This window comes from Vipera berus, assembly GCF_964194415.1.
Source record: "Vipera berus genome assembly, chromosome: 16".
Lineage (NCBI taxonomy): Eukaryota > Metazoa > Chordata > Lepidosauria > Squamata > Viperidae > Vipera > Vipera berus.
In genome coordinates this window covers 8,609,286-8,631,741 of record NC_138219.1, presented here as the reverse complement: position 1 = coordinate 8,631,741, position 22,456 = coordinate 8,609,286, and the positions used below count along the sequence as shown (strand labels likewise).

The 22,456-nt window shown below is 49.5% G+C and overlaps 1 protein-coding gene across 1 annotated transcript; it reads right to left on the bottom strand.

The window, feature by feature from the left end:
• Nucleotides 1-1,966: 1,966 nt before the first annotated feature.
• On the bottom strand, nucleotides 1,967-22,228 carry NPR1 (natriuretic peptide receptor 1; the record flags this gene model as incomplete). The annotated part of the gene is made up of 22 exons (XM_081340269.1): nucleotides 1,967-2,534; nucleotides 2,690-2,781; nucleotides 3,273-3,371; nucleotides 3,948-4,122; nucleotides 4,986-5,054; nucleotides 5,247-5,370; nucleotides 6,016-6,162; nucleotides 6,385-6,553; nucleotides 6,842-6,997; nucleotides 7,233-7,392; nucleotides 8,329-8,400; nucleotides 9,864-9,968; nucleotides 11,652-11,729; nucleotides 11,884-11,958; nucleotides 12,329-12,449; nucleotides 12,860-12,944; nucleotides 13,256-13,391; nucleotides 13,778-13,869; nucleotides 14,391-14,526; nucleotides 15,294-15,407; nucleotides 17,196-17,395; nucleotides 21,556-22,228. The coding sequence occupies 22 exons, from the start codon at nucleotides 22,226-22,228 to the stop codon at nucleotides 2,472-2,474; spliced, it is 3,141 nt and encodes a 1,046-aa protein (XP_081196395.1). The 3' UTR covers nucleotides 1,967-2,471.
• Between the last annotated feature and the right edge of the window lie 228 nt (nucleotides 22,229-22,456).

The window sequence follows — 22,456 nt, the reverse complement described above, 5'->3', positions numbered from 1 at the left end:
ATTTTACCTACCTCGGAAGGATGGAAGGCTGAGTCAACCTTGAGCCTGGTGGGACTCGAACCTGCACTAATTGCAGGCAGCTGGTGTTACTTAAGGAGGCATTAGCCCACTGCTCCACCAAGGCTCTATGCAGGAATGTGTGTGTGTATATATCATGTAATCAAAATCAGATGCTTGGCAACTGACTCATATTTATGACGGTCGCAGCGTCCGGGGTGTGTGTGTGTGTGTCACGTGATCCCTTTTCGCAACCTGGCAAGCAGGGTCCATGGGGAGGCCTGATTCAGTTAACAACCATGTCACTAACTTAACAGCTGCAGTGATTCACTTAACAGCTGTGGCAAGAATGGTCGTAAAATGGGGCAAAAGTCATTTAACTATCTCGCTTAGCCACAGAAAGTTTGGGCTGGAATTGTGGTTGCTGAGTTGATGACTATCCATATTATATCACTATTTTGTTCCCTTTGAATCTATCTCCCCACCCACCCCTGCTGTCTGTTTTATCTCTGATAGCCTTGAACATCATTTTTCGAAAGATTTATGTTTCAAAGAAACAAGCATTTTAGGGAAATGCTTGAAGGGGGGGGGGGAAGGGAAACTTGAAAGGAATTATTCCGACAGAGAAAGGAATCAAAACAGGCTGTTTGGGCGAAAAAATATATTAGAGCTAGTTTCTTAAAAACCAATAATTTCAAAATATTTCCAGAGCGCCTACTACTAAAGCCGTTCTAATTCCAGTTAAACCATAGTGTGCTTGTGGCAGTTTGAAGGCTAATGAAATTACGATGGCTTTGCCTTCAGAGACAATGTTAAAAGGCAATTATTAACCTTTGATGCTTAAAAATGAAACCTCAGACCAGCCCACAAATATCCATCCCAGCTTTTTTCTTTTTGTTTTTTCAGAAGCATGATTTGTAGACGTTCAAAAATACTGAAGACGTTTTCCACACACGAGGGAAATAAATCTTCTCGGAGAGGCTAAGTAATGCAATTGTGAACAAACCCAGAGGAAATGGAAAAAAAAAACACGGTCATTTAATTATCCTTTTTCCTGGGATGCGTAACAGCATCCTTTTTTTTTAAAAAAAAAAAAGCAGGACTGTTGGAAACGTGTTTTGAAAAAGCAAACACCATTTTCTCCCTTTTCAAGCTGCATTCGAGTTGCTAACCTAAACGTGATTTGCACACTTTTGTGCTCGAAGCACAAACTAAAAGGTGAGGTGGTTAGGTTGGGGACCGCCCTTCCAGAAGTGTGACATGTTGGTTTGAAGAAGAGAAATAATTAACCCAGGTTTAAATCCAGTGGATAGGTGAGTCTCAATGTTTTTGAATCCCAGAAAGGAACCCCGTGAAACGGGAGGAAAGGAAGGACGGGCAGCAAGATGGACGCGCAGAGCTGTGAAAATTGGAAAACAGGTAGTCCTTGACTTATGACCGCAATTGAGCTCCAAATTTTTGTTGCTAAATGAGACGTCTGCAAAGTGAGTTTTTGCCCCGTTTTACGACCTTTCTCCCCACAGTTGCTGAGGCGGTTGTTAAGTTAGTCACACGGTCGTTAAACGTGAGCCCCGGGGACGCTGCGACCGTCATAAATACAAGTCGGTTGCCGAGGGTGTGAATTTGGAGACGCCGCAAGGGTCCTTAAGTGTGAAAAACGATCATCAGTCACTTTTTTCAGGGCCGATGTAACTTTGAACAGTCACTAAATAGACTCTTGTTAAGTCAAGGGCTGCCTGTATACATACATTTACACACACACACACACACACACACACACACACACACACACACACACCTTTCTTGAAATCTACCGGGTGCCGTTTTAGCTCCTCCGATTCGACGTTTGGTTTCGCAAAGCTGCAACTGGGACTTTAGAGCACGTACAGAGTACCACACAGACACAAAAGTTAAATGAGGAGGGGGCTCCCAAAGCTTAAGATGAAGAAAAAAAAGAGTCTCTGGGTGTTACATCAACCAAAAATAGCCGAGGGAGTCGACCTATACATTCCATTTATTGCAAAATCTGCAGCGCCCAGGAACTCACAGGGGTGTGTGCATATGGATCGACTGTCACAAGAGTTGTGTAGGGTCCGGGCCTGCCTTAATTGTGACGTTGACTCAACCACAGAAGTTCCAAACATCCAACGTTCCCAGAAAAAAATGAGGGGGTGGTCCCTTTAAAAGAGGGACCTCAAGCCAAGTTCTCCAGAACTTCCCATCGTGCAGGTAGAGAAGAAGGCCTCTTCCTGATCATCTCCTGATCTCCTGCAGCATACTCAACCTTTGGACCTGGGGACCAGATTTGCAGGGTGATGCAGAAGCAAAAGGGAAATTGGGCAGGGGGGCAAGGATAGTCCTCTGAGGTCAATCCGTGGTGCCCTCAACTCCAAGCCAATAAGTTCTCCAGTCCGGGCGCTAAGAAGGTGGATCTCCTTGCAGGAAGCAGGATGAGCGTCTTCTCCATCTTCTCCTCACCCTCGGGTGCTGCTGACCCGTTCGCCCATCAACCAGTACGTCCGGAGTTTCCCCTTGCCCTGTGAGTAGGGAAGAGATGGAGGAAAGAAGGTCTGTCAGAGTCCACACAGAAGGTCCCTCCAGAGCCATCGGCCAGCCAGTGATTGAATAAACCACGAAAAATGCAGGGCCCAGAGGCAGCGAAAACCTTCAACCCAGCACACGTCCTCCTCACCTTCATCTCTATGTCTCCTCGGAGGTCCAGTTCGAAGCATCCAAACTCTTCCAGGATGGCTTTGGTGGCCGCTGACAAATGGATCTTCAACGCTGTAACGACCAGAGAGGTACATTAGAACAGCTGGACAGAACATCTGGATTAGAAGGATTGAACTGGAGAAAGGAAGCAGAGATGGAGACTAGTAGACCATCCCGGCAAGAAGGACTCCTGAAGGACCACTGGATGCAACAGTGAAGGAGATGGCCTTCATTGGTTCTTCTCAAGATGTTCTCACTCCACCTTGCTTCTACCTTGCTTTAACAGGCTCAACCAAGTAGCCTCAAAGTCTTTACCTACAGTAGGTCAGTTATTCCACCATCTCCTTAGCTACCTACAAGCTTCCAGCTAGCGTGGGACACTCCAAACATCTATTCCAAGGGTCTTCAAACTTGGCCCTTTCATGACTTGTGGACTTCAACTGCCTGGCTGAGGAATTCTGGGAGTTGAAGTCCACAAGTCATAAAAGGGCCAAGTTTGAAGACCCATGATCTATTCCCTTCCAACCCCCACCTTCTTCTTCCTCCTCCCCCCCCTTCTTCACCTTCACCGTTGGATTCCATGCGCGAAGCTGTGTTGACCGTGTCTCCAAAGAGACAGTAACGAGGCATCTTCAAGCCTACAACTCCTGCGCAGACTGGACCTTGAGGAAGAAAATATGACAGATGGCGGACATTTCTAACCACCATTCTTTGGCCCAACTATAAGGACCAGTCTTGAAACCACAATATTCAGATCGAGCCAGGAATTATGGTGCATTTCCCCCCCCTCCTAGCCTGGCTTCTGAAGGTCAGTTTGAGAGATGAACGGAATGAGAACTTGTGAGAATTGAAGTGCTGATTCTAGACCATGATTTAGATCTCCGGGGTGCCACCAAACCCTGATTTGTGGCTATTTCTCCATTTTCTCCTCCCTTCCTGTAGAATCCTAGAACATCTGTTGGAGAACTACCATTCAAAGTCACAACCCCAAGGCCTCCTTTGTCAATGCAGGAGAAATCACAGCATGCAGATCATGGTTTAAGAGTCATTTCATGGTCAACCTTCATGGTCTGTCAAAGCTCATCAACATTTAGACCCTGCAAGAAACTGGGTGAACGTCTTTACTGCGTACATCAGATCTACTGACTTCTGAAGCACCATAATTGCACAATCTAACTTCTGGCCTCTTGCACACTAACCCCTGTGTTTGTGATGAATATACACAAACAGCTCCTCACCACTATGGATCCCAATCCTCAGCTTGAGTTGCTGTTCAGGCCGATGGTGAATTTTGAAGTTGCGAACTGCTTCCAGAAGCGCCAGGGACATGCGGGAAATCTCACGGGCGTGCAGCCGGCCATTGCGAACCGGTAAACCAGACACCACCATGTAGGCGTCCCCAATGGTCTCCACCTGGACAAGGAAAAGCGCAACGGGGTGCTCAACCTTGGTGGCTTTAAGGTGTGTGGACTTCAACTCCCAGAATTCCAGAGTTGTGGAGCTGAAGTCCATACGTGTTGGCTGCAGGATTCTGGGAGGTAAAGTCCATACTACATGACTAAAATGAATGTGTGTGTGTGTGTGTGTGTGTGTGTGTGTGTGTATACATATACATATATACAGTGCTTTTTTTGTAAAAGAAAAAGGTGCCGGAACTCACACATGTCATACAACCCGCCTTGCCTACGCTACAAGGTTCTATCCAAAAAAGGTGCTGGAACTCCGTTCTGAGCGTTCTATGAGGAAAAAAGCCCTGCATATACATATACATATACATATACGTTTACATATACATATACGTGTGTGTGTGTGTGTGTGTGTGTGTGTTATTTATTTATTTATTTATTGGTGATTACATCAACTGGTAGATACGATGAAGTTTGGCCGAAAGACAGACAGACAGACAGACTGGATGGATAGATAGATGGATGATGATGATTGAGATGATAGATAGATAGATGGATAAATGGAGAGAGAGAGAGAGAGAGAGAGAGAGAAAGAGAGAGAGAGAATAGAGATGGAAGGAGGGAAGGAAGGAGATAAGAGTGAGAGGGAGAAAGGAAATGATGGAAAGATGATAGAGATGATAGATAGATAGATAGATAGATAGATAGATAGATAGATAGATAGATAGATAGGTAGGTAGGTAGGTAGGTAGGTAGGTAGATAGATAGATAGATAGATAGATAGATAGATAGATGATAGACAGACAGACAGACAGGTAGATAAGGAGAGAGATGGGGTGGAGAGAAAAGGGTAGCAAGACCCCTCCTCACCTTGTAGACATCAAAGTTATCAATGATGGCATCAAAGCAGGTGTATAAGTCATTCAGCAAGGCCACCACCTGGGAAAATAAAAAAGGGGGGAGAAACAAGGGCGAGGGTCTGTTCAATGGGGCCACACTGCTGCCATCCCAAAGGAGGAAACCAGAGGTGGCCAAGATTTGCGGGATCATTTCCAGCCCGCTTGAGGCCGGACGGAGACTTCACCAGCTCCTCTAAGCCCTCCGTCCAACCGCCACACCCCCCCCACTTACCTGCATGGGGGTGCTCTCTGCCGACAAGGCGGTGAACCCCACAATATCGCTGAAGTAGATGGTGACGCTGTCAAAAGCCTCCGCCTGGACCGTCTCCCCCCGTTTCAGCTGCTCGGCCACCGAGCTGGACAGGAAGGACACGGCGTCACGGCCACGAATCAATTCGGGCAGGGGCCAGTATGAAAGCAGATGGGCGCAACGTCCTGCCTTGGCTGGGGCTGACCGAGGTCTGGCCTCTGAGGACAGGGTTTTGTTTTTTTGTGTAGTTTTTTTTTTTGAGGGGTGTGTGTGTGTGTGGACCGGATGGTGCCCCCCCCTTCCAAACCGCCCTGTCTCCCCATCTTGGCATTGCTGGGCCTCCTTATTCCTCCCATTCCCATTCCGAAGGTGGTGGTTTTTCCACAGTTGGGCATGCGAAATAAAGAAAGCGCGGAGAGAGAGGATCCCTCCCTCGCGAGATGGCCGGCATCTCCATTTCATAAACCAATCAATACATAAATAAGTCTCTTTCTTGGGCGAGTCCAAGCTGGCAGCCCGAAAAGTAAAGTTCCTCTTCCCTTTTAACTCTCACCCTGCTCAAAGAAGTCTCATCCCACCCACATCGAGCTGAAAATGGGTCAAGGTATTGGTCGGAGATGTCTCTAAGAAGTGGGAATCAAAGCCCTGGGGCTATAGCCCCAACCTCTGGAATGCAAAGATAGACTGTTCCTGTCCAGCAAGGCTCTATTATGCGGCACCAGCTAAGATCGCGGGGGAGAAGTGGACTTACTGGGGTAAAATCTGGTATAACAGGGCTTCAGCTTTGCGCTTCTCCTCCAGGTAGGCCTGTGTCCGTTCCTCCACCAGCTCCTCCAAGTTGTTGGCATACTGCTCCATCCGTGACAGCAGTGTATCCAAAAGGTTACAGCTGTTTTCCCTGCCATCAAAATTCAGAGGCCAAAGCCGTCACATCTGCTTCCCGGCCAGAGACAAGCCAGGTTTCTAGTCCTGTCTGTGTGCCAGGTCTGGAAGTTGGGCCAACTCCACCTCTCGCCTCATCTTTTCAGCAGATCTCCTCAAATCCCCTCATGATCCTCAAAGCCTGCCGGGGAATCCACCCCACCCCATCCTATCCTTGCCTCGCCCCCCCACGCTCTACCTGTTGAACCTCCGCAGCATGCCTTTGATGTGTTGAAAATCCGGGCGCTCCTGGGGGTCCTCAGCCCAGCATCTCTGCATGAGATGGACCACCTCCTCCAGATTGGAGGGCAGATTCGTCGAAGGGCGAAAGGGGGGCTGTTCCCCGTTCGTGACGCGCTCAATAATCTCTGGAAAGAGGCCAAAAAAATGTGGGGAGAGGTGAGGGAGATTAGGCGATGCCTGGGAGTAAAAAAAAAGATGTAGGGACTTCACTCAAACTTTTAAAAAATTGCACAGGTTTCGCACACTCCCAGGAGTTCCAAAGCAGATGTTACTTCCCGCGAGAAATGAGGACAGATTACGTGGACAGATTTTAGATTTCCCCATGAGAAACAAGGACAGATTACGTTAATGAGATCAAAATCATAAAATTTCCTCCAAGGAAATTGGAATTTTTTTTTCCTTTCCCTTTTCACCTTTAGGACTCAGATCCACCCCTTCCACGTAGAAGACGCTGTTGCGCAGGGCGACTTCTTGCAAAATGATGCCAAAACTGTAGACGTCTCCTTTCTGAGTACCGGGATAGGCAGCGGTGCCCAAACGCAGGAGCTCAGGAGCCGTCCAGAGTTTCTCTAAAAAACAACAACAACAGGGAACTGGAGTCAGATGGGGCTAAAGCCAGTTGGATCCAGCAGGCCAGGAGAAGGTAGTCCTCGCTGTACGAGCGCTCGCTTAGCGACTGTTGGAGTCACAACAGAAAGCAACTTACGGCCGGCTTTCCGCGTACAGCTGTTGTACACGGGGACAAAATTTCGGCCTTTGGCAAGTCTCGTTTCCCCCTCTGCGCTCTCCGAGAGGACAACTCACTGGCAAAGAAGGCGTGCAAGTCGTCGTTCTCGGGCGCCTGGCGGAAACTCTCCAGCCCATAATCGGTGATCTTCAGCACGAAACGGCTGTCCACCACACAGTTGGACGATTTCAGGTTGCCGTGATAGGCAATCACACTGTGGTGCAGGAAAAGCATCCCCTTGAAGCCGAGAGGAGACGGGCAGGTGCAAGAGAGGAGAGGAGAGGAGAGATCAGGGGAACTCCCCGCTCCATGATCCTGGGCCAAATCTCCAGGTCAACCACGAATCCTAGTCAATTCCCCCCCCACACACACACACACACTGCAGTTGTGTTCTTGATGGCAAAGCAAGGTTGGAGGGGTCCGTGTTGCTCTCTGCAGAGCTTGCCTGAAGACGTTTCATGACCCAACTAGGTAACCTCATCAGTGCTAGTGGGGTTTGGTGCAATTGTTCTTCTAGCACTGATCAGATTATCTAGTTGGGTCCTGAAACGTCTGCAAGTAAGTAAGCTCAGAGAGCACCAAGGACCCCAACACTTCTCTTTCTCTTTCTCTTCCTCCTCCTCCTCCTCCTCCTTCCACGCAACCCCCCCTCCCTTCTAACACTGATGCTGTTACCTAGTTGGGTCATGAAATGTCTGCAAGGAAACCACGCAGCTCAGAGAGCACCAAGGACCAGTCATTTCCACCCTGAGTGACAAATATTCTCCTTTAAAGCGAGCTTTATTCTCCGACCGAGTCCACGATCTGCTTTCACTCTCTCTCTCTCTCTCTCTGTCTTTTTTGCAGCTTCGGAGGCCCCCCCCCACATCCTTCCTGGCTGCCATTTTAACTTTTTTGACCCAAGACCCCCACCAAACAAAGCCCCTTCGGTTCCCTCTCCACACCTTATTCCCAATCTCCGTCCACTTTACAGACCCGAGTTCTGACAAAATTATTATCCGGCACTGAAAATACGATTCTTGTCTTTGTGTGTGTGTGTGTGTGTGTGTGTGTGTGCATGTGTGTGTGTTTCTGGACTTGAGCTGGACATCAGAGGAGAGGAAAAAGAGCTGGACACATTGCCAGACTTTCCATCTAAACCTAAAAAAGTCTAAAAATCGGAAACGTGGCTACCTTGATGATGTCGTTGGTGAGCGAATAGCGGAACATCCAATCCAAGGTGATGCTGTCATTCTCCAGGATATCCTAAACGGACGGGGAGAGGAACATGGGCTTACAAGTCATTCCAAAGCGGTTCTCTCCTTCCTTTCCCCCCACTACAAGGCAGTCCTCGGCTTGCGACTGTTCTTTAATGACCACTTTGAAGTTACAGCAACGCTCTGGGGTGGGGAAAATAAGGACTTTGCTCGTATCTTTTGCAATATTCTCTTTTTCTCTGCTCTCCCATCCATTCTTTACCCTCCCGGGGAGTTGCCTCCTTTATCACTTTTTCCTTTTTTTTTTCCTCCTTTTTTTTCTTCTTCTCCGCCTTTCTTTTGCAAAAATTTATCTGCAGCAACCATCTGGAAACCTTGGCATGTAAAAAATCGCTGTTCTTTGACACACAAACAGACTCATCCCCCATGCCATCAATCACCTCTCTGGAATTAGCTGCCCGCTCCAGGCAGTTTCTCCGGGTCCTCTTTTAATTAAAAATGCTTGCCTGCCCACCCCTCCCTCTGTCCGTCAGTCCGTCCGCCCTCCCTCTCCTTGGCCCCCTGCCCAAGCGGACCAGAGGAGGTACGCTGCCCTACTACATCCTCGGCATAGGAACCATAGACCAACTTTGCTAATCAAGAAACAAAGATGGTTTGTCTGGAGGCTGAAACGTACGAAAAAAAGGTTGCTGGAACTGGGTATGTCCGGTTTGATGAAAAGAAGGACTAGTGGGGAGGGGGGGGGAACGTGACGGCGGTCTTCCAATATTTGAGGGGCTGCCCCGAAGAAAAGTGGGGGCACCTGTCCTCCCAAAGCGCCTGAAGGCAGGTGAAGAAGCGAAGGATGGAAACCAATCAAGGAGAGGAGCAACCTGGAATGAAGGGACAAAATTCCTAACCGTGAGAACCAGGGCTTTTTTTTTCTCATAGAACTCTCAGAACGGCGTTCCGGCACCTTTTTTGGATGGAACCAGGGCTTTTTCTCTCATAGAACGCTCAGAACGGCGTTCCAGCACCTTTTTCTTTTACAAAAAAAGCCCTGGTGAGAACAGTGAACCAGTGGAACAGCCTGCCACCAGAAGTGGTGGGTGCTCCATCACTGGAGGTTTTCAAGAAGAGACCGGACAACCACGTGTCTGAAATGGTAGCGGGGGTCTCCTGCCTGAGCAGGGGGTTGGACTAGATGACCTCCAAGGTCCCTCCCAGCTCTGTGCTTCTTTTAAGCTGGAGATAAACAGCCCTTCCAAAAACTGCTAGTGTCTAGGGTTTTATTAACGCCTCTTGACCCTTCGTCTACCTCTTCCTGGAATGAAAATAATTTTTAAAAAGGGCGGACAGGGAGGAAGAAAAAGAAAAAATGCCAGAAGATTTGGCCTCCAGCCCTTCTCCAACGCACACGCCCCCCCACCCCCCACCCCAGCCTTTTTCCTGTTCTCTTTCGCCATTTCTGTCTCTCTCTCTGTGTGTGTAACTCTCTCTCTCTCTCTCCCGTTTTTGCCCACTGCTGGGTACCTGCAGGCTTCCACGGATACAATACTCCGTCAGAATGCAGATATTTGGGGGGTCAGTGCAGGCGCCGATGAAACGGGTCAAGTGCTTATTCTGGACGTCTCTCATCTGGAGAGGAAAAAAGGAGGGGGAGGGAAGAGGGGAGAAAAAGCCTTCCTTAGTCTCACTGGTGTACACACACACACACACACACACACACACACACACACCGTCGGGCTTGCAAATCCCACTCTGGGGTATTGTGGGCCCAGTAGAAAATTTGAGTTTGCATCTCACCTGGGCGAAACCCAGTTTTGCACATCCGCTGGTGGAAATCTACTTCTCAAACCCAGCTTGGTTTCTCTCCCGGAGGAGAAACCCAGCTTTGCACATCGCCTGGAGAAAACCCAGTTCTCAACGTTTAACCTTGTGTGTCGCCAGGAGGAAACCCAGTTTGCAAACCCAGCTTTGCAGGTCGCCTGGAGGAAATCGGAGCCATCCCCCTTGGCGCTCAGCTCAAGCCGAAGAGGCTTCATGAAGAGAGAAAGCTGGCTTGTTCACGGCCTGAAAACGCTGGTGCTGGCTCTGGAGCTGGTTTTGCGGTAGGATTGCGGGAACCGGGGGATCACGTCCCGTGCATCTTCGCCACCAATGGGCAGAAAAACTCTGGAGGCCGGCCAGGTGACGGCCTTGGCACCCGTCCTCTCGATGGCCACCCGTCTGACCCGTCTGACATGGGGAAGGGCTGGACTCCGTCACCGGCACGTCACCGGTGGGCCCTGGGTCACCCCCAAGACAGCCAGTGCATGACTCCATTTCCCCTTCCGCCGGGCTGCTAATCCCCAGCCATTGTGTCTGCCCACTGCCCAGCCAAGGTCTCATCCTAGCTTATCTCCTTCCTTGCGGAGGGCTGGCTAAGCTCCTTGCCTTTCCCAGCAGAGACACCCTGTGGCTCATTAAGCGGGGAGCAGATGGCTATCGGCCTCCTGCTTCCTCGCTAATTAGTCAGGCGCCCTGGTGCAGGGGGAACATCCCGGTGCCAGCCTCCTCCTCGGCCCACCGACACCCACACCCTCCTTGCTCTCTCCTTCTTGCTAATGAGCCGGTTGAGGCTGCTCATCCACCTCTTGTATGATCCTTGGGAAGGGGAGGAGGGAAAGAAAGAAAGAAAGAAAGAAAGAAAGAAAGAAAGAAAGAAAGAAAGAAAGAAAGAAAAAGAAAGAAAGAAAGGAAGGAAGGAAGGAAGGAAGGAAGGAAGGAAGGAAGGAAGGAAGGGAAAGAAAGAAAAAGAAAGAAAGAAAGAAAGAAAGGAAGGAAGGAAGGAAGGAAGGAAGGGAAAGAAAGAAAAAGAAAGAAAGAAAGAAAGAAAGAAAGGAAGGAAGGAAGGAAGGAAGGAAGGAAGGAAGGAAGGAAGGAAGGAAGAAAGAAAGAAAGGAAGGGAAAGAAAGAAAGAAAGAAAGAAAGAAAGAAAGAAAGAAAGAAAGAAAGAAAGAGGGAAGAGGAAGAAGGAGGGGAGAAGGAAAGAGAATGGGAAGAAGGGAAGGAACGAGGAAAAATAAAAAGAAAGGGAAGGGAAGGGAAGGGAGAAAAGAAAGGTAGAGAGAGATAGAGAGAGATGATAGAAGATAGAGAGATAAGAGAAATAGATACATGATAGATACAGATTGATAGATAAGATAGATAAGAAAGAGATGATAGATAGACAGAGATAGATAGATAGATAGATAGATAGATAGATAGATAGATAGATAGATAGATAGATGATAGATAGACAGACAGACAGAGCAAAAAGGAGGAGTAAAATCTAATTACGTGTTTCAGCTCAAACAAAACATCCCGCGTCAGGTCGATGCGCTTCCTGTTCATGTGCTTCACAGCCACCAGGTTCCCCTGGGAAAAAAGAGGATGGTAACCCAGTGTTGGGGAAAAGAAGAGACCCCCCCCAAAGACCCCCAACGTTGGGATGGCCTGGCCCAAAGACCCCTGCCCTCAATTCCAGGGCCTTCCCCTTTCCCGACCACAACGGATCGGAGACGAAGCTTACTTTATAATAAGCTGTCTTGGCATAAACCTGGAATTGTCCTTCCGTGGTCAGCAAAGATCCGTAATTTGAGCCTCTCTAAAAAAAAAACCAAACAAAGAGGTGGGAAACAGGTGAGGATACCCCCTTTTTGCAGGAGAACTCCCCCCCCTCCAAAGTGATCAAGGTTTTATTTCTTTCTGAGCTCTTGAGAAGTGATCCCAGCCTTGGGATGTTTGGGTTTGGGTCTGTGGGCTTCGGCAACATCCCAAACCTGTTTTGCAACCCACAAGGGTCCTACAGGCCTACCTCGAAGGGGTGGTGTATGCATTGCACCAAGGGGATGTGTATAAAGGGCTATGCAAGAAGGGAGAGGACCCAGCACAGAGTCCAAAAGTACTTTAAAAAAATGAAATGCACAAAGAAGAGGCAGTCCGATCTGGGAGACCGACAAAGGTGGGGTACGCACCAGCGAGAGTGTGACTTTGCTCCCTGTGCTGCGTAGATTTTTCTCTAGGTTGCTCGACTGCACGTCCTCCCAGCTGACACGCCAAAATTCGGAAGCCAGCTCCTTCTCCAGCTTCATTTTCCTAACCACGGGGGAAAACACACCAAGCCAGAAAAGTATGGTTACCCCATCCCTCAATTTTCTTCCTTTTTTTATTTTGCAAATAGATCATTCCCACCACAACAGTTCAGATGGTTAAAAGGTCCAGAGTCTCACAATTTCTCCCACCACGACCCACCCCATCTCATAAAATCTTCCAGTTAATTAGCAGCTCGGAATTAGCTTTGCTTTAAACTGCATCGCTCAGAATTGACTTTGCTTTAAAATGCATCGCTCAAAATGAGCTTTGCATAAACAAACCTTTGGGCGAACCGAGAAAGGTCCGCCCAGGATCAACCAGTCATGAATATCCTGCCTGAAAATCAAATGGATCCCAGACCTGAAGCAGAAAACTCGGTTTTCCATTGGGCGGGATCAATCCTGCCCACTCACCGGTACGCAAAGAAGGCCGTGACGATGATGCCGAACAGAAGCAAAGTCATCACAAGCGACAAGATCTCCAGCAAGGAAAACGAGGCTGGGTGGGAGAAGGGGAAAAAATAAATAAAAAATAAATAAAAAGAGAGGACGGAGAGTCTTATGAAACGGGTCCCAGTTTGGTGGCTTCCATTATCCAAATTTAAACCAATGAAAAACAAAGCCCAATTCTTCCAAGCCGGCTCAGTCAAGGTGGTTTAAATCCCTGAATAAATACATCTATATTTGATATCTCTTGGCCCTCTCCTCCCCTGGGGCATATCAGTCAAGTGGCAGGGAGTTCCATATTCTAGTGGCTTCAGATCAAACCCGTGTCATGCGGTTTCTTTCCACATCGCCCCAAAGCTGCACCTTTCTGACAAAGCGGGTTGTTATTCTCAAAACCGCAAAAGGGGACATCTCTCGGGATGGCGTCGCCCGGCCAGTGGATCCTTTTTCCCGGGACCATTTCGATCTTCTTGGTGGTCCCGTTGTGATTGGCCACGATCTGCGGAGAGAGAAAAGCCAGGGGGGAAAAAGACGAATTTTCTTTGATTTGAGGCTGGGTAATGCCAGCTTTAACTCGGTGATTCTCAACCTTGGCAACTTTAAGATGGGTGGACTTCAACTCCCAGAATTCCCCAGCCAACCATCTGACTGGGGAATTCTGGGAGTTGAAGTCCACCCATCTTAAAGTTACCAAGGATGAGAAACACCGCCTTAACCAAACAGCGAGTTCATCTTTGGAACTCAGTGCCACCAGGACAATTTAAAAGGGATCACGTGGACGGAGGAGCCAATCGGAGAGACAATTCGTGCAACAGCTGAGCAAAGCCTCCATGTACAGAGGCAGGCTACCTTAGCGTCAATTCCCCCCCCTGCCATTCTACTAACCTCAAACTCTCCGCTGACTGGATCCAGGTCCCAGAGCGTGTGATCCATTTCCCGGTCCCCATTCTGATCAATCCGCAGGGGCCCCGTGATTCCTGCAGGGCACAAGGTTTTTTTTAAAAAAAAAAATAACAAAAAATAAAATAAAATAACCCCAAACCTTGAAATTGTTAAGACTTTTCCACCTAACAAGGAGACCCCAGGAAGGTCTGGGGCCTCCAATAAACATTTTTAAACATCTCCAATTTTAGGCAGTCAATACTGATAGATTGAAGAATATCAAGAGGTCAAAAATGCTCTAGGACTTGGCCCCATCAGCAGAGGGCGAGACTAGATGACCTCTTAAGATCCCTTATGACGGATTCAAAGCCAGTCTGCCATTGGAGACGTCCGCCACACACACACACACACACCAAAATGCAGGGATATGTCGATCCCTCAATTATAGACCTGGAAAAGCCGATTGGCATTACCCCAAAATATTTTTCCCCCACTAGTTTTATGGATGGAGACCCAATCTGGGTCCCTCTGAAGGGTCCATATCCCCACGAACGGCCCCCTCCTCATGTAAAATCCCCCTCCTCCCAATATATCCAGAGCCTGCAAGGAAACTGACCGTAGAACGTCCGGTTACGCATCTGGAGCGTGATGGCCGTGCTGTTGGCAAGAGAACCGCCCTGGGCCAACGTCTCGTTTACCGCCTGGGCGTAGAGCATCACCCCGTCGTGAAAAGCCCCTGCGATGAAATTTTCCTGGAGAATTTAGAGAAGGTGGGGATGCAGGGGGTGGGCAAGGAAGGCTGAGAAGGGGGGGGATCGGGCCCACGGCATCGAGAGCCAGGTGGGGGTGGCCCCAAGGGATTCGATTCCAAGACCCGGATGCCCCAAATCCACTCACGAGGCGCGCCAGGGGCTTCGCAACGGCAGCTCAATTGCTGCTCTCCAGTTTAGAACATTTGGAATTTTAGAATAGAATAGAATAGAATAGAATAGAATAGAATAGAATAGAATAGAATAGAATAGAATAGAATAGAATAGAATAGAATAGAATAGAATAGACGTCGGAGGTCTTCTAGTCCAGCCCCCATTTCAGACACGGGACTGTCTAGTCTCCGCTTCAAAACCTCCAGCGATGGAGCGCCCGCAGTTGCGCAAGGAGGTCACAACGCACACCTTGCCCGCTTACGAACCTTGCTGGATTCCTTCTTTGCACTCAGCTCAAAAGAGATGACTCGCTGGGTGGTGTCCTTTCCACGTCGGATACGTGGCAGAGCAAAAGGGAAGCCAGGATCAACAAGCCAGCATCGTTTCTCCCACCCAGGGTGGCTAAGCCGGCCTGGAGGTTCAGACCAGGTAGGAACCAGGCTGGAAATCAAGCCTGGCGTTGGGTTCTGAGTGCGAGGATTGCCACTTTTTCAGCCCCAAATATGAACAAAATGTGGCGGGGTTTCCCCCCCTGCTCCTATAGCAGGGGGCTGGACTAAAAGACCTCTAAGGTCCCTTCCAAGTCTCCTCCTTACCAGCCCGTCTTCCAGGGTGAAGTTAAACTGCTCCTGGGAGGTGCGCTTGATGTGCTGGAGAAACAGGCGGTATTCCGGATTTTGGGGTTCGGCGTAAGTGATCAGCATGACAGCCTGGGGGGGTGGGGGTGGGGTCAAGAGGGAGGCAGGACAAAATGACTTAACCCCAATATTCAGGGGGGGGGAGATTATCTAGCATCATTAACTCGAGCCCACCAGCCTGTTTCAAGACACTTCCAGGAGATGGACTACAACTCCCATCCTCCTTTGCCCAACAGCCGAGCCGCTGAGAGTTTTTTGACCCCTCCCCCTCCCCAAACCTTCGGGACAAGTGCCCGACTTTGATTTATGTCACTCAGCGACTTTTTCCCCCCGCTAAAGTTTCCCTCCCCCATTCCAAAGGGTCAGATAGGCTTCCCTGACCCATGGAGGCTCCACCGAGCTGTTTAGCAGAGCAGATCATCCGTAGAATTGTAGAAAGTAGGGAAACTTAAAGAGATCATCTGATCCAACCTCCTGTTTGGGCCAGAAACCTCCCCTTGCAGGTGGTCCCGGTTCCTTTAGCGACCAAGAAGGAAACTCTTCGGTTAGCGAGAAAATAATCCAAATTTAAGAATTTGTCCCTGGTGGGGTTGCCAACTGGTCTCATTTTCTTTGATTTTTCCCCCCTCCCCCCATAAATGCCTCTTTGCTGGGCCTTCGTTAATTGCTCGCAACTTAGCCTGATATACTGCCACTGAGTCTGGAGGTTCTACTGAACGAAGAACGGAGAAACACAGCCACGGATCAGCCTTTCTCTAGAAACAGTCTGGTCCCTTTTTAAATCTTCTAAATCTGCCTCCTTTTACCCCCCAATAATCCCCCTTTTAAGTTTAAAAAAGCAACTTTCAGTTCTCGGGGATTATTAATAGCGGCAACTTGTCGGCTTCAGAATCCGGGCCATTTATCTGACTTCCTTCCTCTCTTTCAGGCAAGGCTGGACGAGAGAAAAGCAGGGCCAGATGGCGGGAGGCAAGCCCCTTCCGGTCACTCTCCAACCCCTCGTCCACGGCCTGCTCAGCCCCCCCCCCAAAAAGTGAGAATCTGAATTCAAGGCTGGAGCGTTTCTATCCTATACTGTGCTAAGAAGAGTCGGGATTCCCTTCTCCCTGACGTTTCCTTTCCCCCTCTCTTTTTCCTTCCCTAATTTCCCATTTCTACGTCTCTTTGTATTTGATATATAGACAAAACAATCTCTGTCTGTCTGTCTGTCTGTCAATCATCTATCTCTCCTTCCCGCCTCTATATATCTGTCTATCTGTCTGTTTCTCTCTCTCTCTCTCTCTCTTTGTATCTATCTATCTGTCTGTCTGTCTGTCTATCTATCTGTCTGTCTGTCTATCATCTATATCTATCATCTATATTTATGTCTATCATCTACATCTATCAATTGATTATCTATCTATCTATCTATCTATCTATCTATCTATCTATCTATCTATCTATCTATCTATCTATCTCTCCTTCCCGGCTCTATATATCTGTTTGTCTCTCTCTCTCTCTTTGTATCTATCTATCTGTCTATCATCTATATCTATCTATCATCTATATCTATGTCCATCATCTACATCTATCAATTGATCATCTATCTATCATCTATCTATCCCTCCCTCCCTCCCTCCCTCCTCTATATATCTCTGTCTATCTGTCTATATCTATCTATCTATCTATCTATCTATCTATCTATCTATCTATCTATCCATCCATCCATCCATCCATCTCTATCTTTATATAAAAACTGAATTCTTGGCACCAAACCTATGACTGAGATTAAAGCAGGACAAGGTGGTTCCTCTCCAAAGGCGTTCAGACATGCCTTTTTCACCCAGGATGAGACCACAAAGCTTGGCGCCCCTGACTCACCTTATAAGCCTCCCGGGCCGCCCCATCGTCCCCGTCCCCGCGTCGCCAAGGGCGCGTCCGGTCCGGGAAGGTGGAGCTGCGGAGGCTGGTGCCAAAGAGGTCGATGTAGAAGAAGGCGTAATCGCCGGTGGTGAGCCCTTCGCGGTGCGCCTGGAGCATCAGTGCGCGGAAGATGTCGGGGGCACAGCAGACGTACACAACTGGAGAGGAAGCAGCACAACGGCTCACAAATTGGCCCAAGGGGTGGAAGAGCCCACGGGCCAGGGCTGGTGGTGGGGGTGTTTCTTTAAAATCCGTGATTCATTTCCAAGCACGCTTTCCAACAAAGCCCATCATCCCCAGCCCTCCTGATACATCGTTAAAGAGTTGGGAAGTTGGGATCCGATCCACTTTCGGGCCTCTCTGCCTCTCTGTCTGCCGCAAAAAAAAAGTGTGTGTGGGGGGGGAAGCTGGTTTCTGAGCCGGTGTTGGACCCCCCCCCTCTTGAGAAATTTAAAAATTCTAAATTTAAAATGTTAAATCTGGGTAGGGAAAGCCGTTTGTGTGTGTGTGTGTGTGTGTGTGTGTGTGTGTGTGTGTGTGTGTGTGTGTGTGTGTGTGTGTAAAAATAATGGCAAGTGGACACTTTCTGGAGGGTGTTTCTCCACCTTGAGGGACTTTCAAAGGGGTGGACTTTTCTTTCTTTCCTTCCTTCCTTCCTTCTTCTCTCTATCATCTTTCTTTCCTTCCTTCCTTCCTTCCTTCCTTCCTTCCTTCCTTCCTTCCTTCCTTCCTTCCTTCTCTCTATCATCTTTTCTTCCTTCCTTCCTTCCTTCCATCATCTTCCTTCTGTCATCTTCCTTCCTTCCTTCCTTCCTTCCTTCCTTCCTTCCTTCCTCCCTCCCTCCCTCCCTCCCTCCCTCCCTCCCTCTTCCTTCCTTCCCTTCTTCCCTTGGGCTTGCCAGCCTGGACAAATCCCTCCGGCTGATTCTTTGCAAGGAAGCGGTTCACGCCTGCCTCCCCCCTTGGGAGGGCCGGCCAGCCCAGCAGCCGGGCATGATAAAAACCTAGCAACCTGCCCCCCTCCTCGCCCGGGCAGAGTCAGACCCCCCCCCCACTTGGCAAAACCCTGGGCAGCCAGGAGAAAAAAATGCGGCTGGGGCGGAGGAGGAAAAAGGCAGCCGGTGCCAAGAAGGACACTTGAACGAGCCGGGTTTTGCTTTCACAAGCGGTCCCTGTTCCTGCAGGTCAAAGAAAGCCTAACCCAAAATGAAATTAAATTCAATTTTTCCCCTTGTAAAACGAGACATTTGCCCTTCCTCAGAGGCAGCCTTACAGCTCCAAGCTTCTTTGCACAAAGCGAGAACTTTTCTCTGCAACCCCCTGCCACAAGATCCCCCCAAGGAATCAAAGATCTCTGCTCCTCTCTGCCTCGAATCCAGAACCTCCTTTCAACTTCCACAGCAGAAAGAAAAAAAAACCAAACAGGAGCCATTCAATGCATTTGGATTTGGCGGCCCAGACTTAACCAACTAACCAACATTGGGCACCATCGTGGCTTCAGGCGTCCTTGCAAGCCCGGGACTGCTCCCAACCCCTGCCGACTCTACCGCCATTCGCATAAAGAGGGGGAAAGGCGCCAGGCCAGGTGGGCACCCCTTTTACACCCATTGCACAGCCGGGCAAAGAGAGGCAAGGCTAGACTTTCGTTCTTCGCAGCCGCTCGCGCTGGGCCTCCGGCCGAGTGACATCCTGTTATTTTCCTGCCGGAGCGCCACCAGCAGCAACCAAGGTCAAGGGCCACGTTCTGCCCCCGGGCAGGGTCCCAGCAGACGCCCACCCACCCACCCACCCTCCCCAGGCCAGCTTTTTCCTGTTTTGCGGACTTGCAAGATAGGCGAAAAGCAATTTTCAGTCCTTCTCCCAAACCTGGGTTGCGGGGCTCAGGCTGTTCCCAAGCCGGGCTGCCCATTTCAAAGCTTGGCACGGCTTCAGCCACTCTTTTAATAAATAATTTTTAAAAAGCAGCATATTTTTTTTTGCACCGTTCCTGGCACGCCCCCAAAGTTCGAAATTTGCGGTGAAATCTTAGCCTTCGTAAAAAGCGGTCTCGCCACCGATCCAATCTTCCCTGCCTCATGATTTAACCCCCAAATCTCAAACCAGCGAGAGGATCCCACCGCTAGAACATAGAACGGCAAAAGTGGGAAGGGACCTGGGAGGTCATCTAGCCCAACCCCCTGTTGGAGCCTTCGTTGGGCCAAGAGGAATCTCTGACCCTGAACAACGAACTCGCTTCCTTATTCCACGTTAACTCAGCGAGCAGTTTCAGTCAGAGGAGATCATATCGAAAAACAGAAAACAGAGACGGAAGGGACCCTTGGAGGTCATCTAGCCCAACCCACCCGCCCAGGCAGGGGAACTCTACACCATTTCTGAGAGACAGCAGTCCAGCAGTCTTCTTGAATCAGGGATATTTGTGCATCAGTTCCCATTTTACCCATCTCACTGTTTTAATGCTATTAAGGACTGCTTGAAGTTACAATACCCGCAGGTTTGGGGCTATTGGTTTGACTGAGGGGGGGCCTTTGATGTGGTATTTTAGCTTTTGCTGATTTTTCCCCCCCACCGGTTTTTCCAAATTAGAGCCGCTGTCAGCTGACCCGAATCATCGCAAATTGGGGCGGTCTATAAATCTCCCCACAACAAATAAACCACGGATAACTTGCCAGCAAGTTAAATTGTACGAGGAACAATTGATTAAGACTGTTTCCAGGAAGGTGCAAGCCTCCACATCCTACCATTAGGCAAAAACGGCACAATAAGTACTCTGTCCTCAAGAAGGGAACATTACTGTGTGTGTGTTTGTGTGTGTGTGTGTACACACACACACATATACATATATACACACACATACACACATACACACATACACAAACACAGCCACACACACACACACACACACATATACGCAGACACATTATATATGATTTTGGCTGGATATTACAAGAGAAGTCAGCTGCTGTGCGATCTGGATTATGTTTCGCACCAGCCGTGCAACATCCATCCTCGGAAATCAGGAAGCCGAGGCTTAGCCAGGACTTCTTGCCTTGAATAGAGCAGGGGGTGGGACAGATGACCTTGGAGAACCCTCCCTTCCTAAAGGTCCCGTTAGCAAACAAATCTGTTATCGGCCAAGCTTTTAAAATCAGCAGGAAACAGCCGAAGGCGACGGGCAGGAGTGGGGGAATGGCAGGAGACCTTTACTACGCACACGGACATGCCTGCGTGCACACACACACACACACACACACTCACACACACACAAAATCATGCAACGGAGCAAAGAGGGCCAGGATTCCTCAATTTGGGAGTTGGGTCCCATTCTGTCAGGGGCTGGCTGGGCTAATAAATTGATTTATATTTATTTCCTGACTTTCCGTGCCAGGAGGATCATCCTCCAGCTGTTTCAGGCTGGGAGGTAGGGGGAGGATATCGGAATTGCGATATATATTTTGCAAAAAAAAAAAAAAAGTAAAAACTCAGCAAATTTACGGAGCTCTGTAGGATATTCGACTTAAATTTACGGGTTTCGCAAGTCCCTTTTGAGGAGGGGGGGTTTTGAGTGCTTGGGAACATTCCTGAGAAAGAGGCTGGAGCACGACATAACAACCCCACAGACAACAACACAACTCACACCAGGCTAAAGAGAATAAGTTTCCAGAGGAAGGGGGTACATGCTCCTGAAATTTTAGCTGGCCCGCCACGGTTTTAGCCCAATCCTCCCTAACACAGGCAGTCCTTGAATTACGACCACAATGAGGACTAGAATGTCCATTGCTAAGCAAGGGGGGGTTGTGAAGAGAGTCTCACAGAATTGCCGTTGCTAAGCAAGTCACTCCTAACCTTGCGACCTTTTTGCCACGGTTGGTAAGCAAATCACGGCAGTTGTTACGAGAATTATATGGTGGTTAAGTGAATCAGGAAGGAAAGAAAGAAAGAAAGAAAGAAAGAAAGAAAGAAAGAAAGAAAGAAAGAAAGAAGGAAGAAGGGAAGGAAGAAAAAGGATGGAAATAAGGTAGGAAGGCAGGAAGGAAGGAAGGAAGGAAGGAAGGAAGGAAGGAAGGAAGGAAGGAAGGAAGGAAGGAAGGAAGGAAGGAAGCAAGGAAGAAAAAAAGCAGAATAACAAAATAACAGAGTTGGAAGGGACCTTAGAGGTCTTCTAGTCCAACCCCCTGCTCAGGCAGGAAACCCCTCTCCCATTTCCGACCAACGCCCGTCCAATCCCTTCTTAAAAACCTCGAGTCTCGAAGAAACACCCCGAAAGTCGGGCAGGGGGAGATGCCCAAGACCAGGGACCAGGGTGGTGGATCCAACTTACTCCGCGCTTTCTCCTTCATGTGGTGGATCAGGTCCGTGTAATTGGTGGACATGAAGGGCACGTCTTCGATGGTTATGTTCTGCAAGGAGGGCAGCTGCATGTAGAGACCCTCAGCGGCGAAGAAACACGGCCGGTCATCCAGGTTGTTATCCCAGTAGAGCAACATGGCCCGGCTGGTCCAGTTGAAATGCTGGCTCAGGCTGACCCCAAAGTCGCCCAGCTTGCTGTGGCTGGGCCCCGTGCGGGTCACCAGGGCGAACTCGTCCTCCTTGTTGTCGAAGCCGATGGCCTCGGCCGCCGCCGTCACCAGGGGCAGGTTCCAGTGCCTGGTGTAGCGGGCCACGGGCGCTGTGGAATAGACGCAGCCCGGCCCCACGAAGGCGTGGGGGCTGTGGGCCAGCTTGAGGTCCACGGCGGCGAGCGGGGCCATGATGTCCGAGCAGACCCCTTGACCGTTCTCGCTGCTGCCGAAGACCATCTGCACCTGGTGCTCCGGCAGGAGGTCAGGTTGGGCGTTGAGCTTCTGGATGGCCAACTCCACGGCCGGACCCACCCGTGGCCAGGCCCACGGGTACGTGGTGTTGTGCCGGGGCAGGACCACGGCCAGGGTCAGGTTGGCACTGGCTGCCTGGCCCGACTGAGACAGTGCCCACGCCAGCACCACAACCTCCATGGGGCACAGCCGGTGGGCCTGGAGGGCCACGGTGCCCCTCTGCCACCCAGCGGCCCTCATCCCCAAAACTCCTTCCAAAGGTTCCCCAACTTTCTCTGACTCTGATTCCTAGTTCTGGCTCCAAAGGGGGCAGGGGGGGGGTCCAGGGAGACCCCCCAACTCTGATTCCTCACCTTCCCCCACCCCAATTTCCTCTCTCAATGGCCCCAGCTGAACGCTGGCATGCAG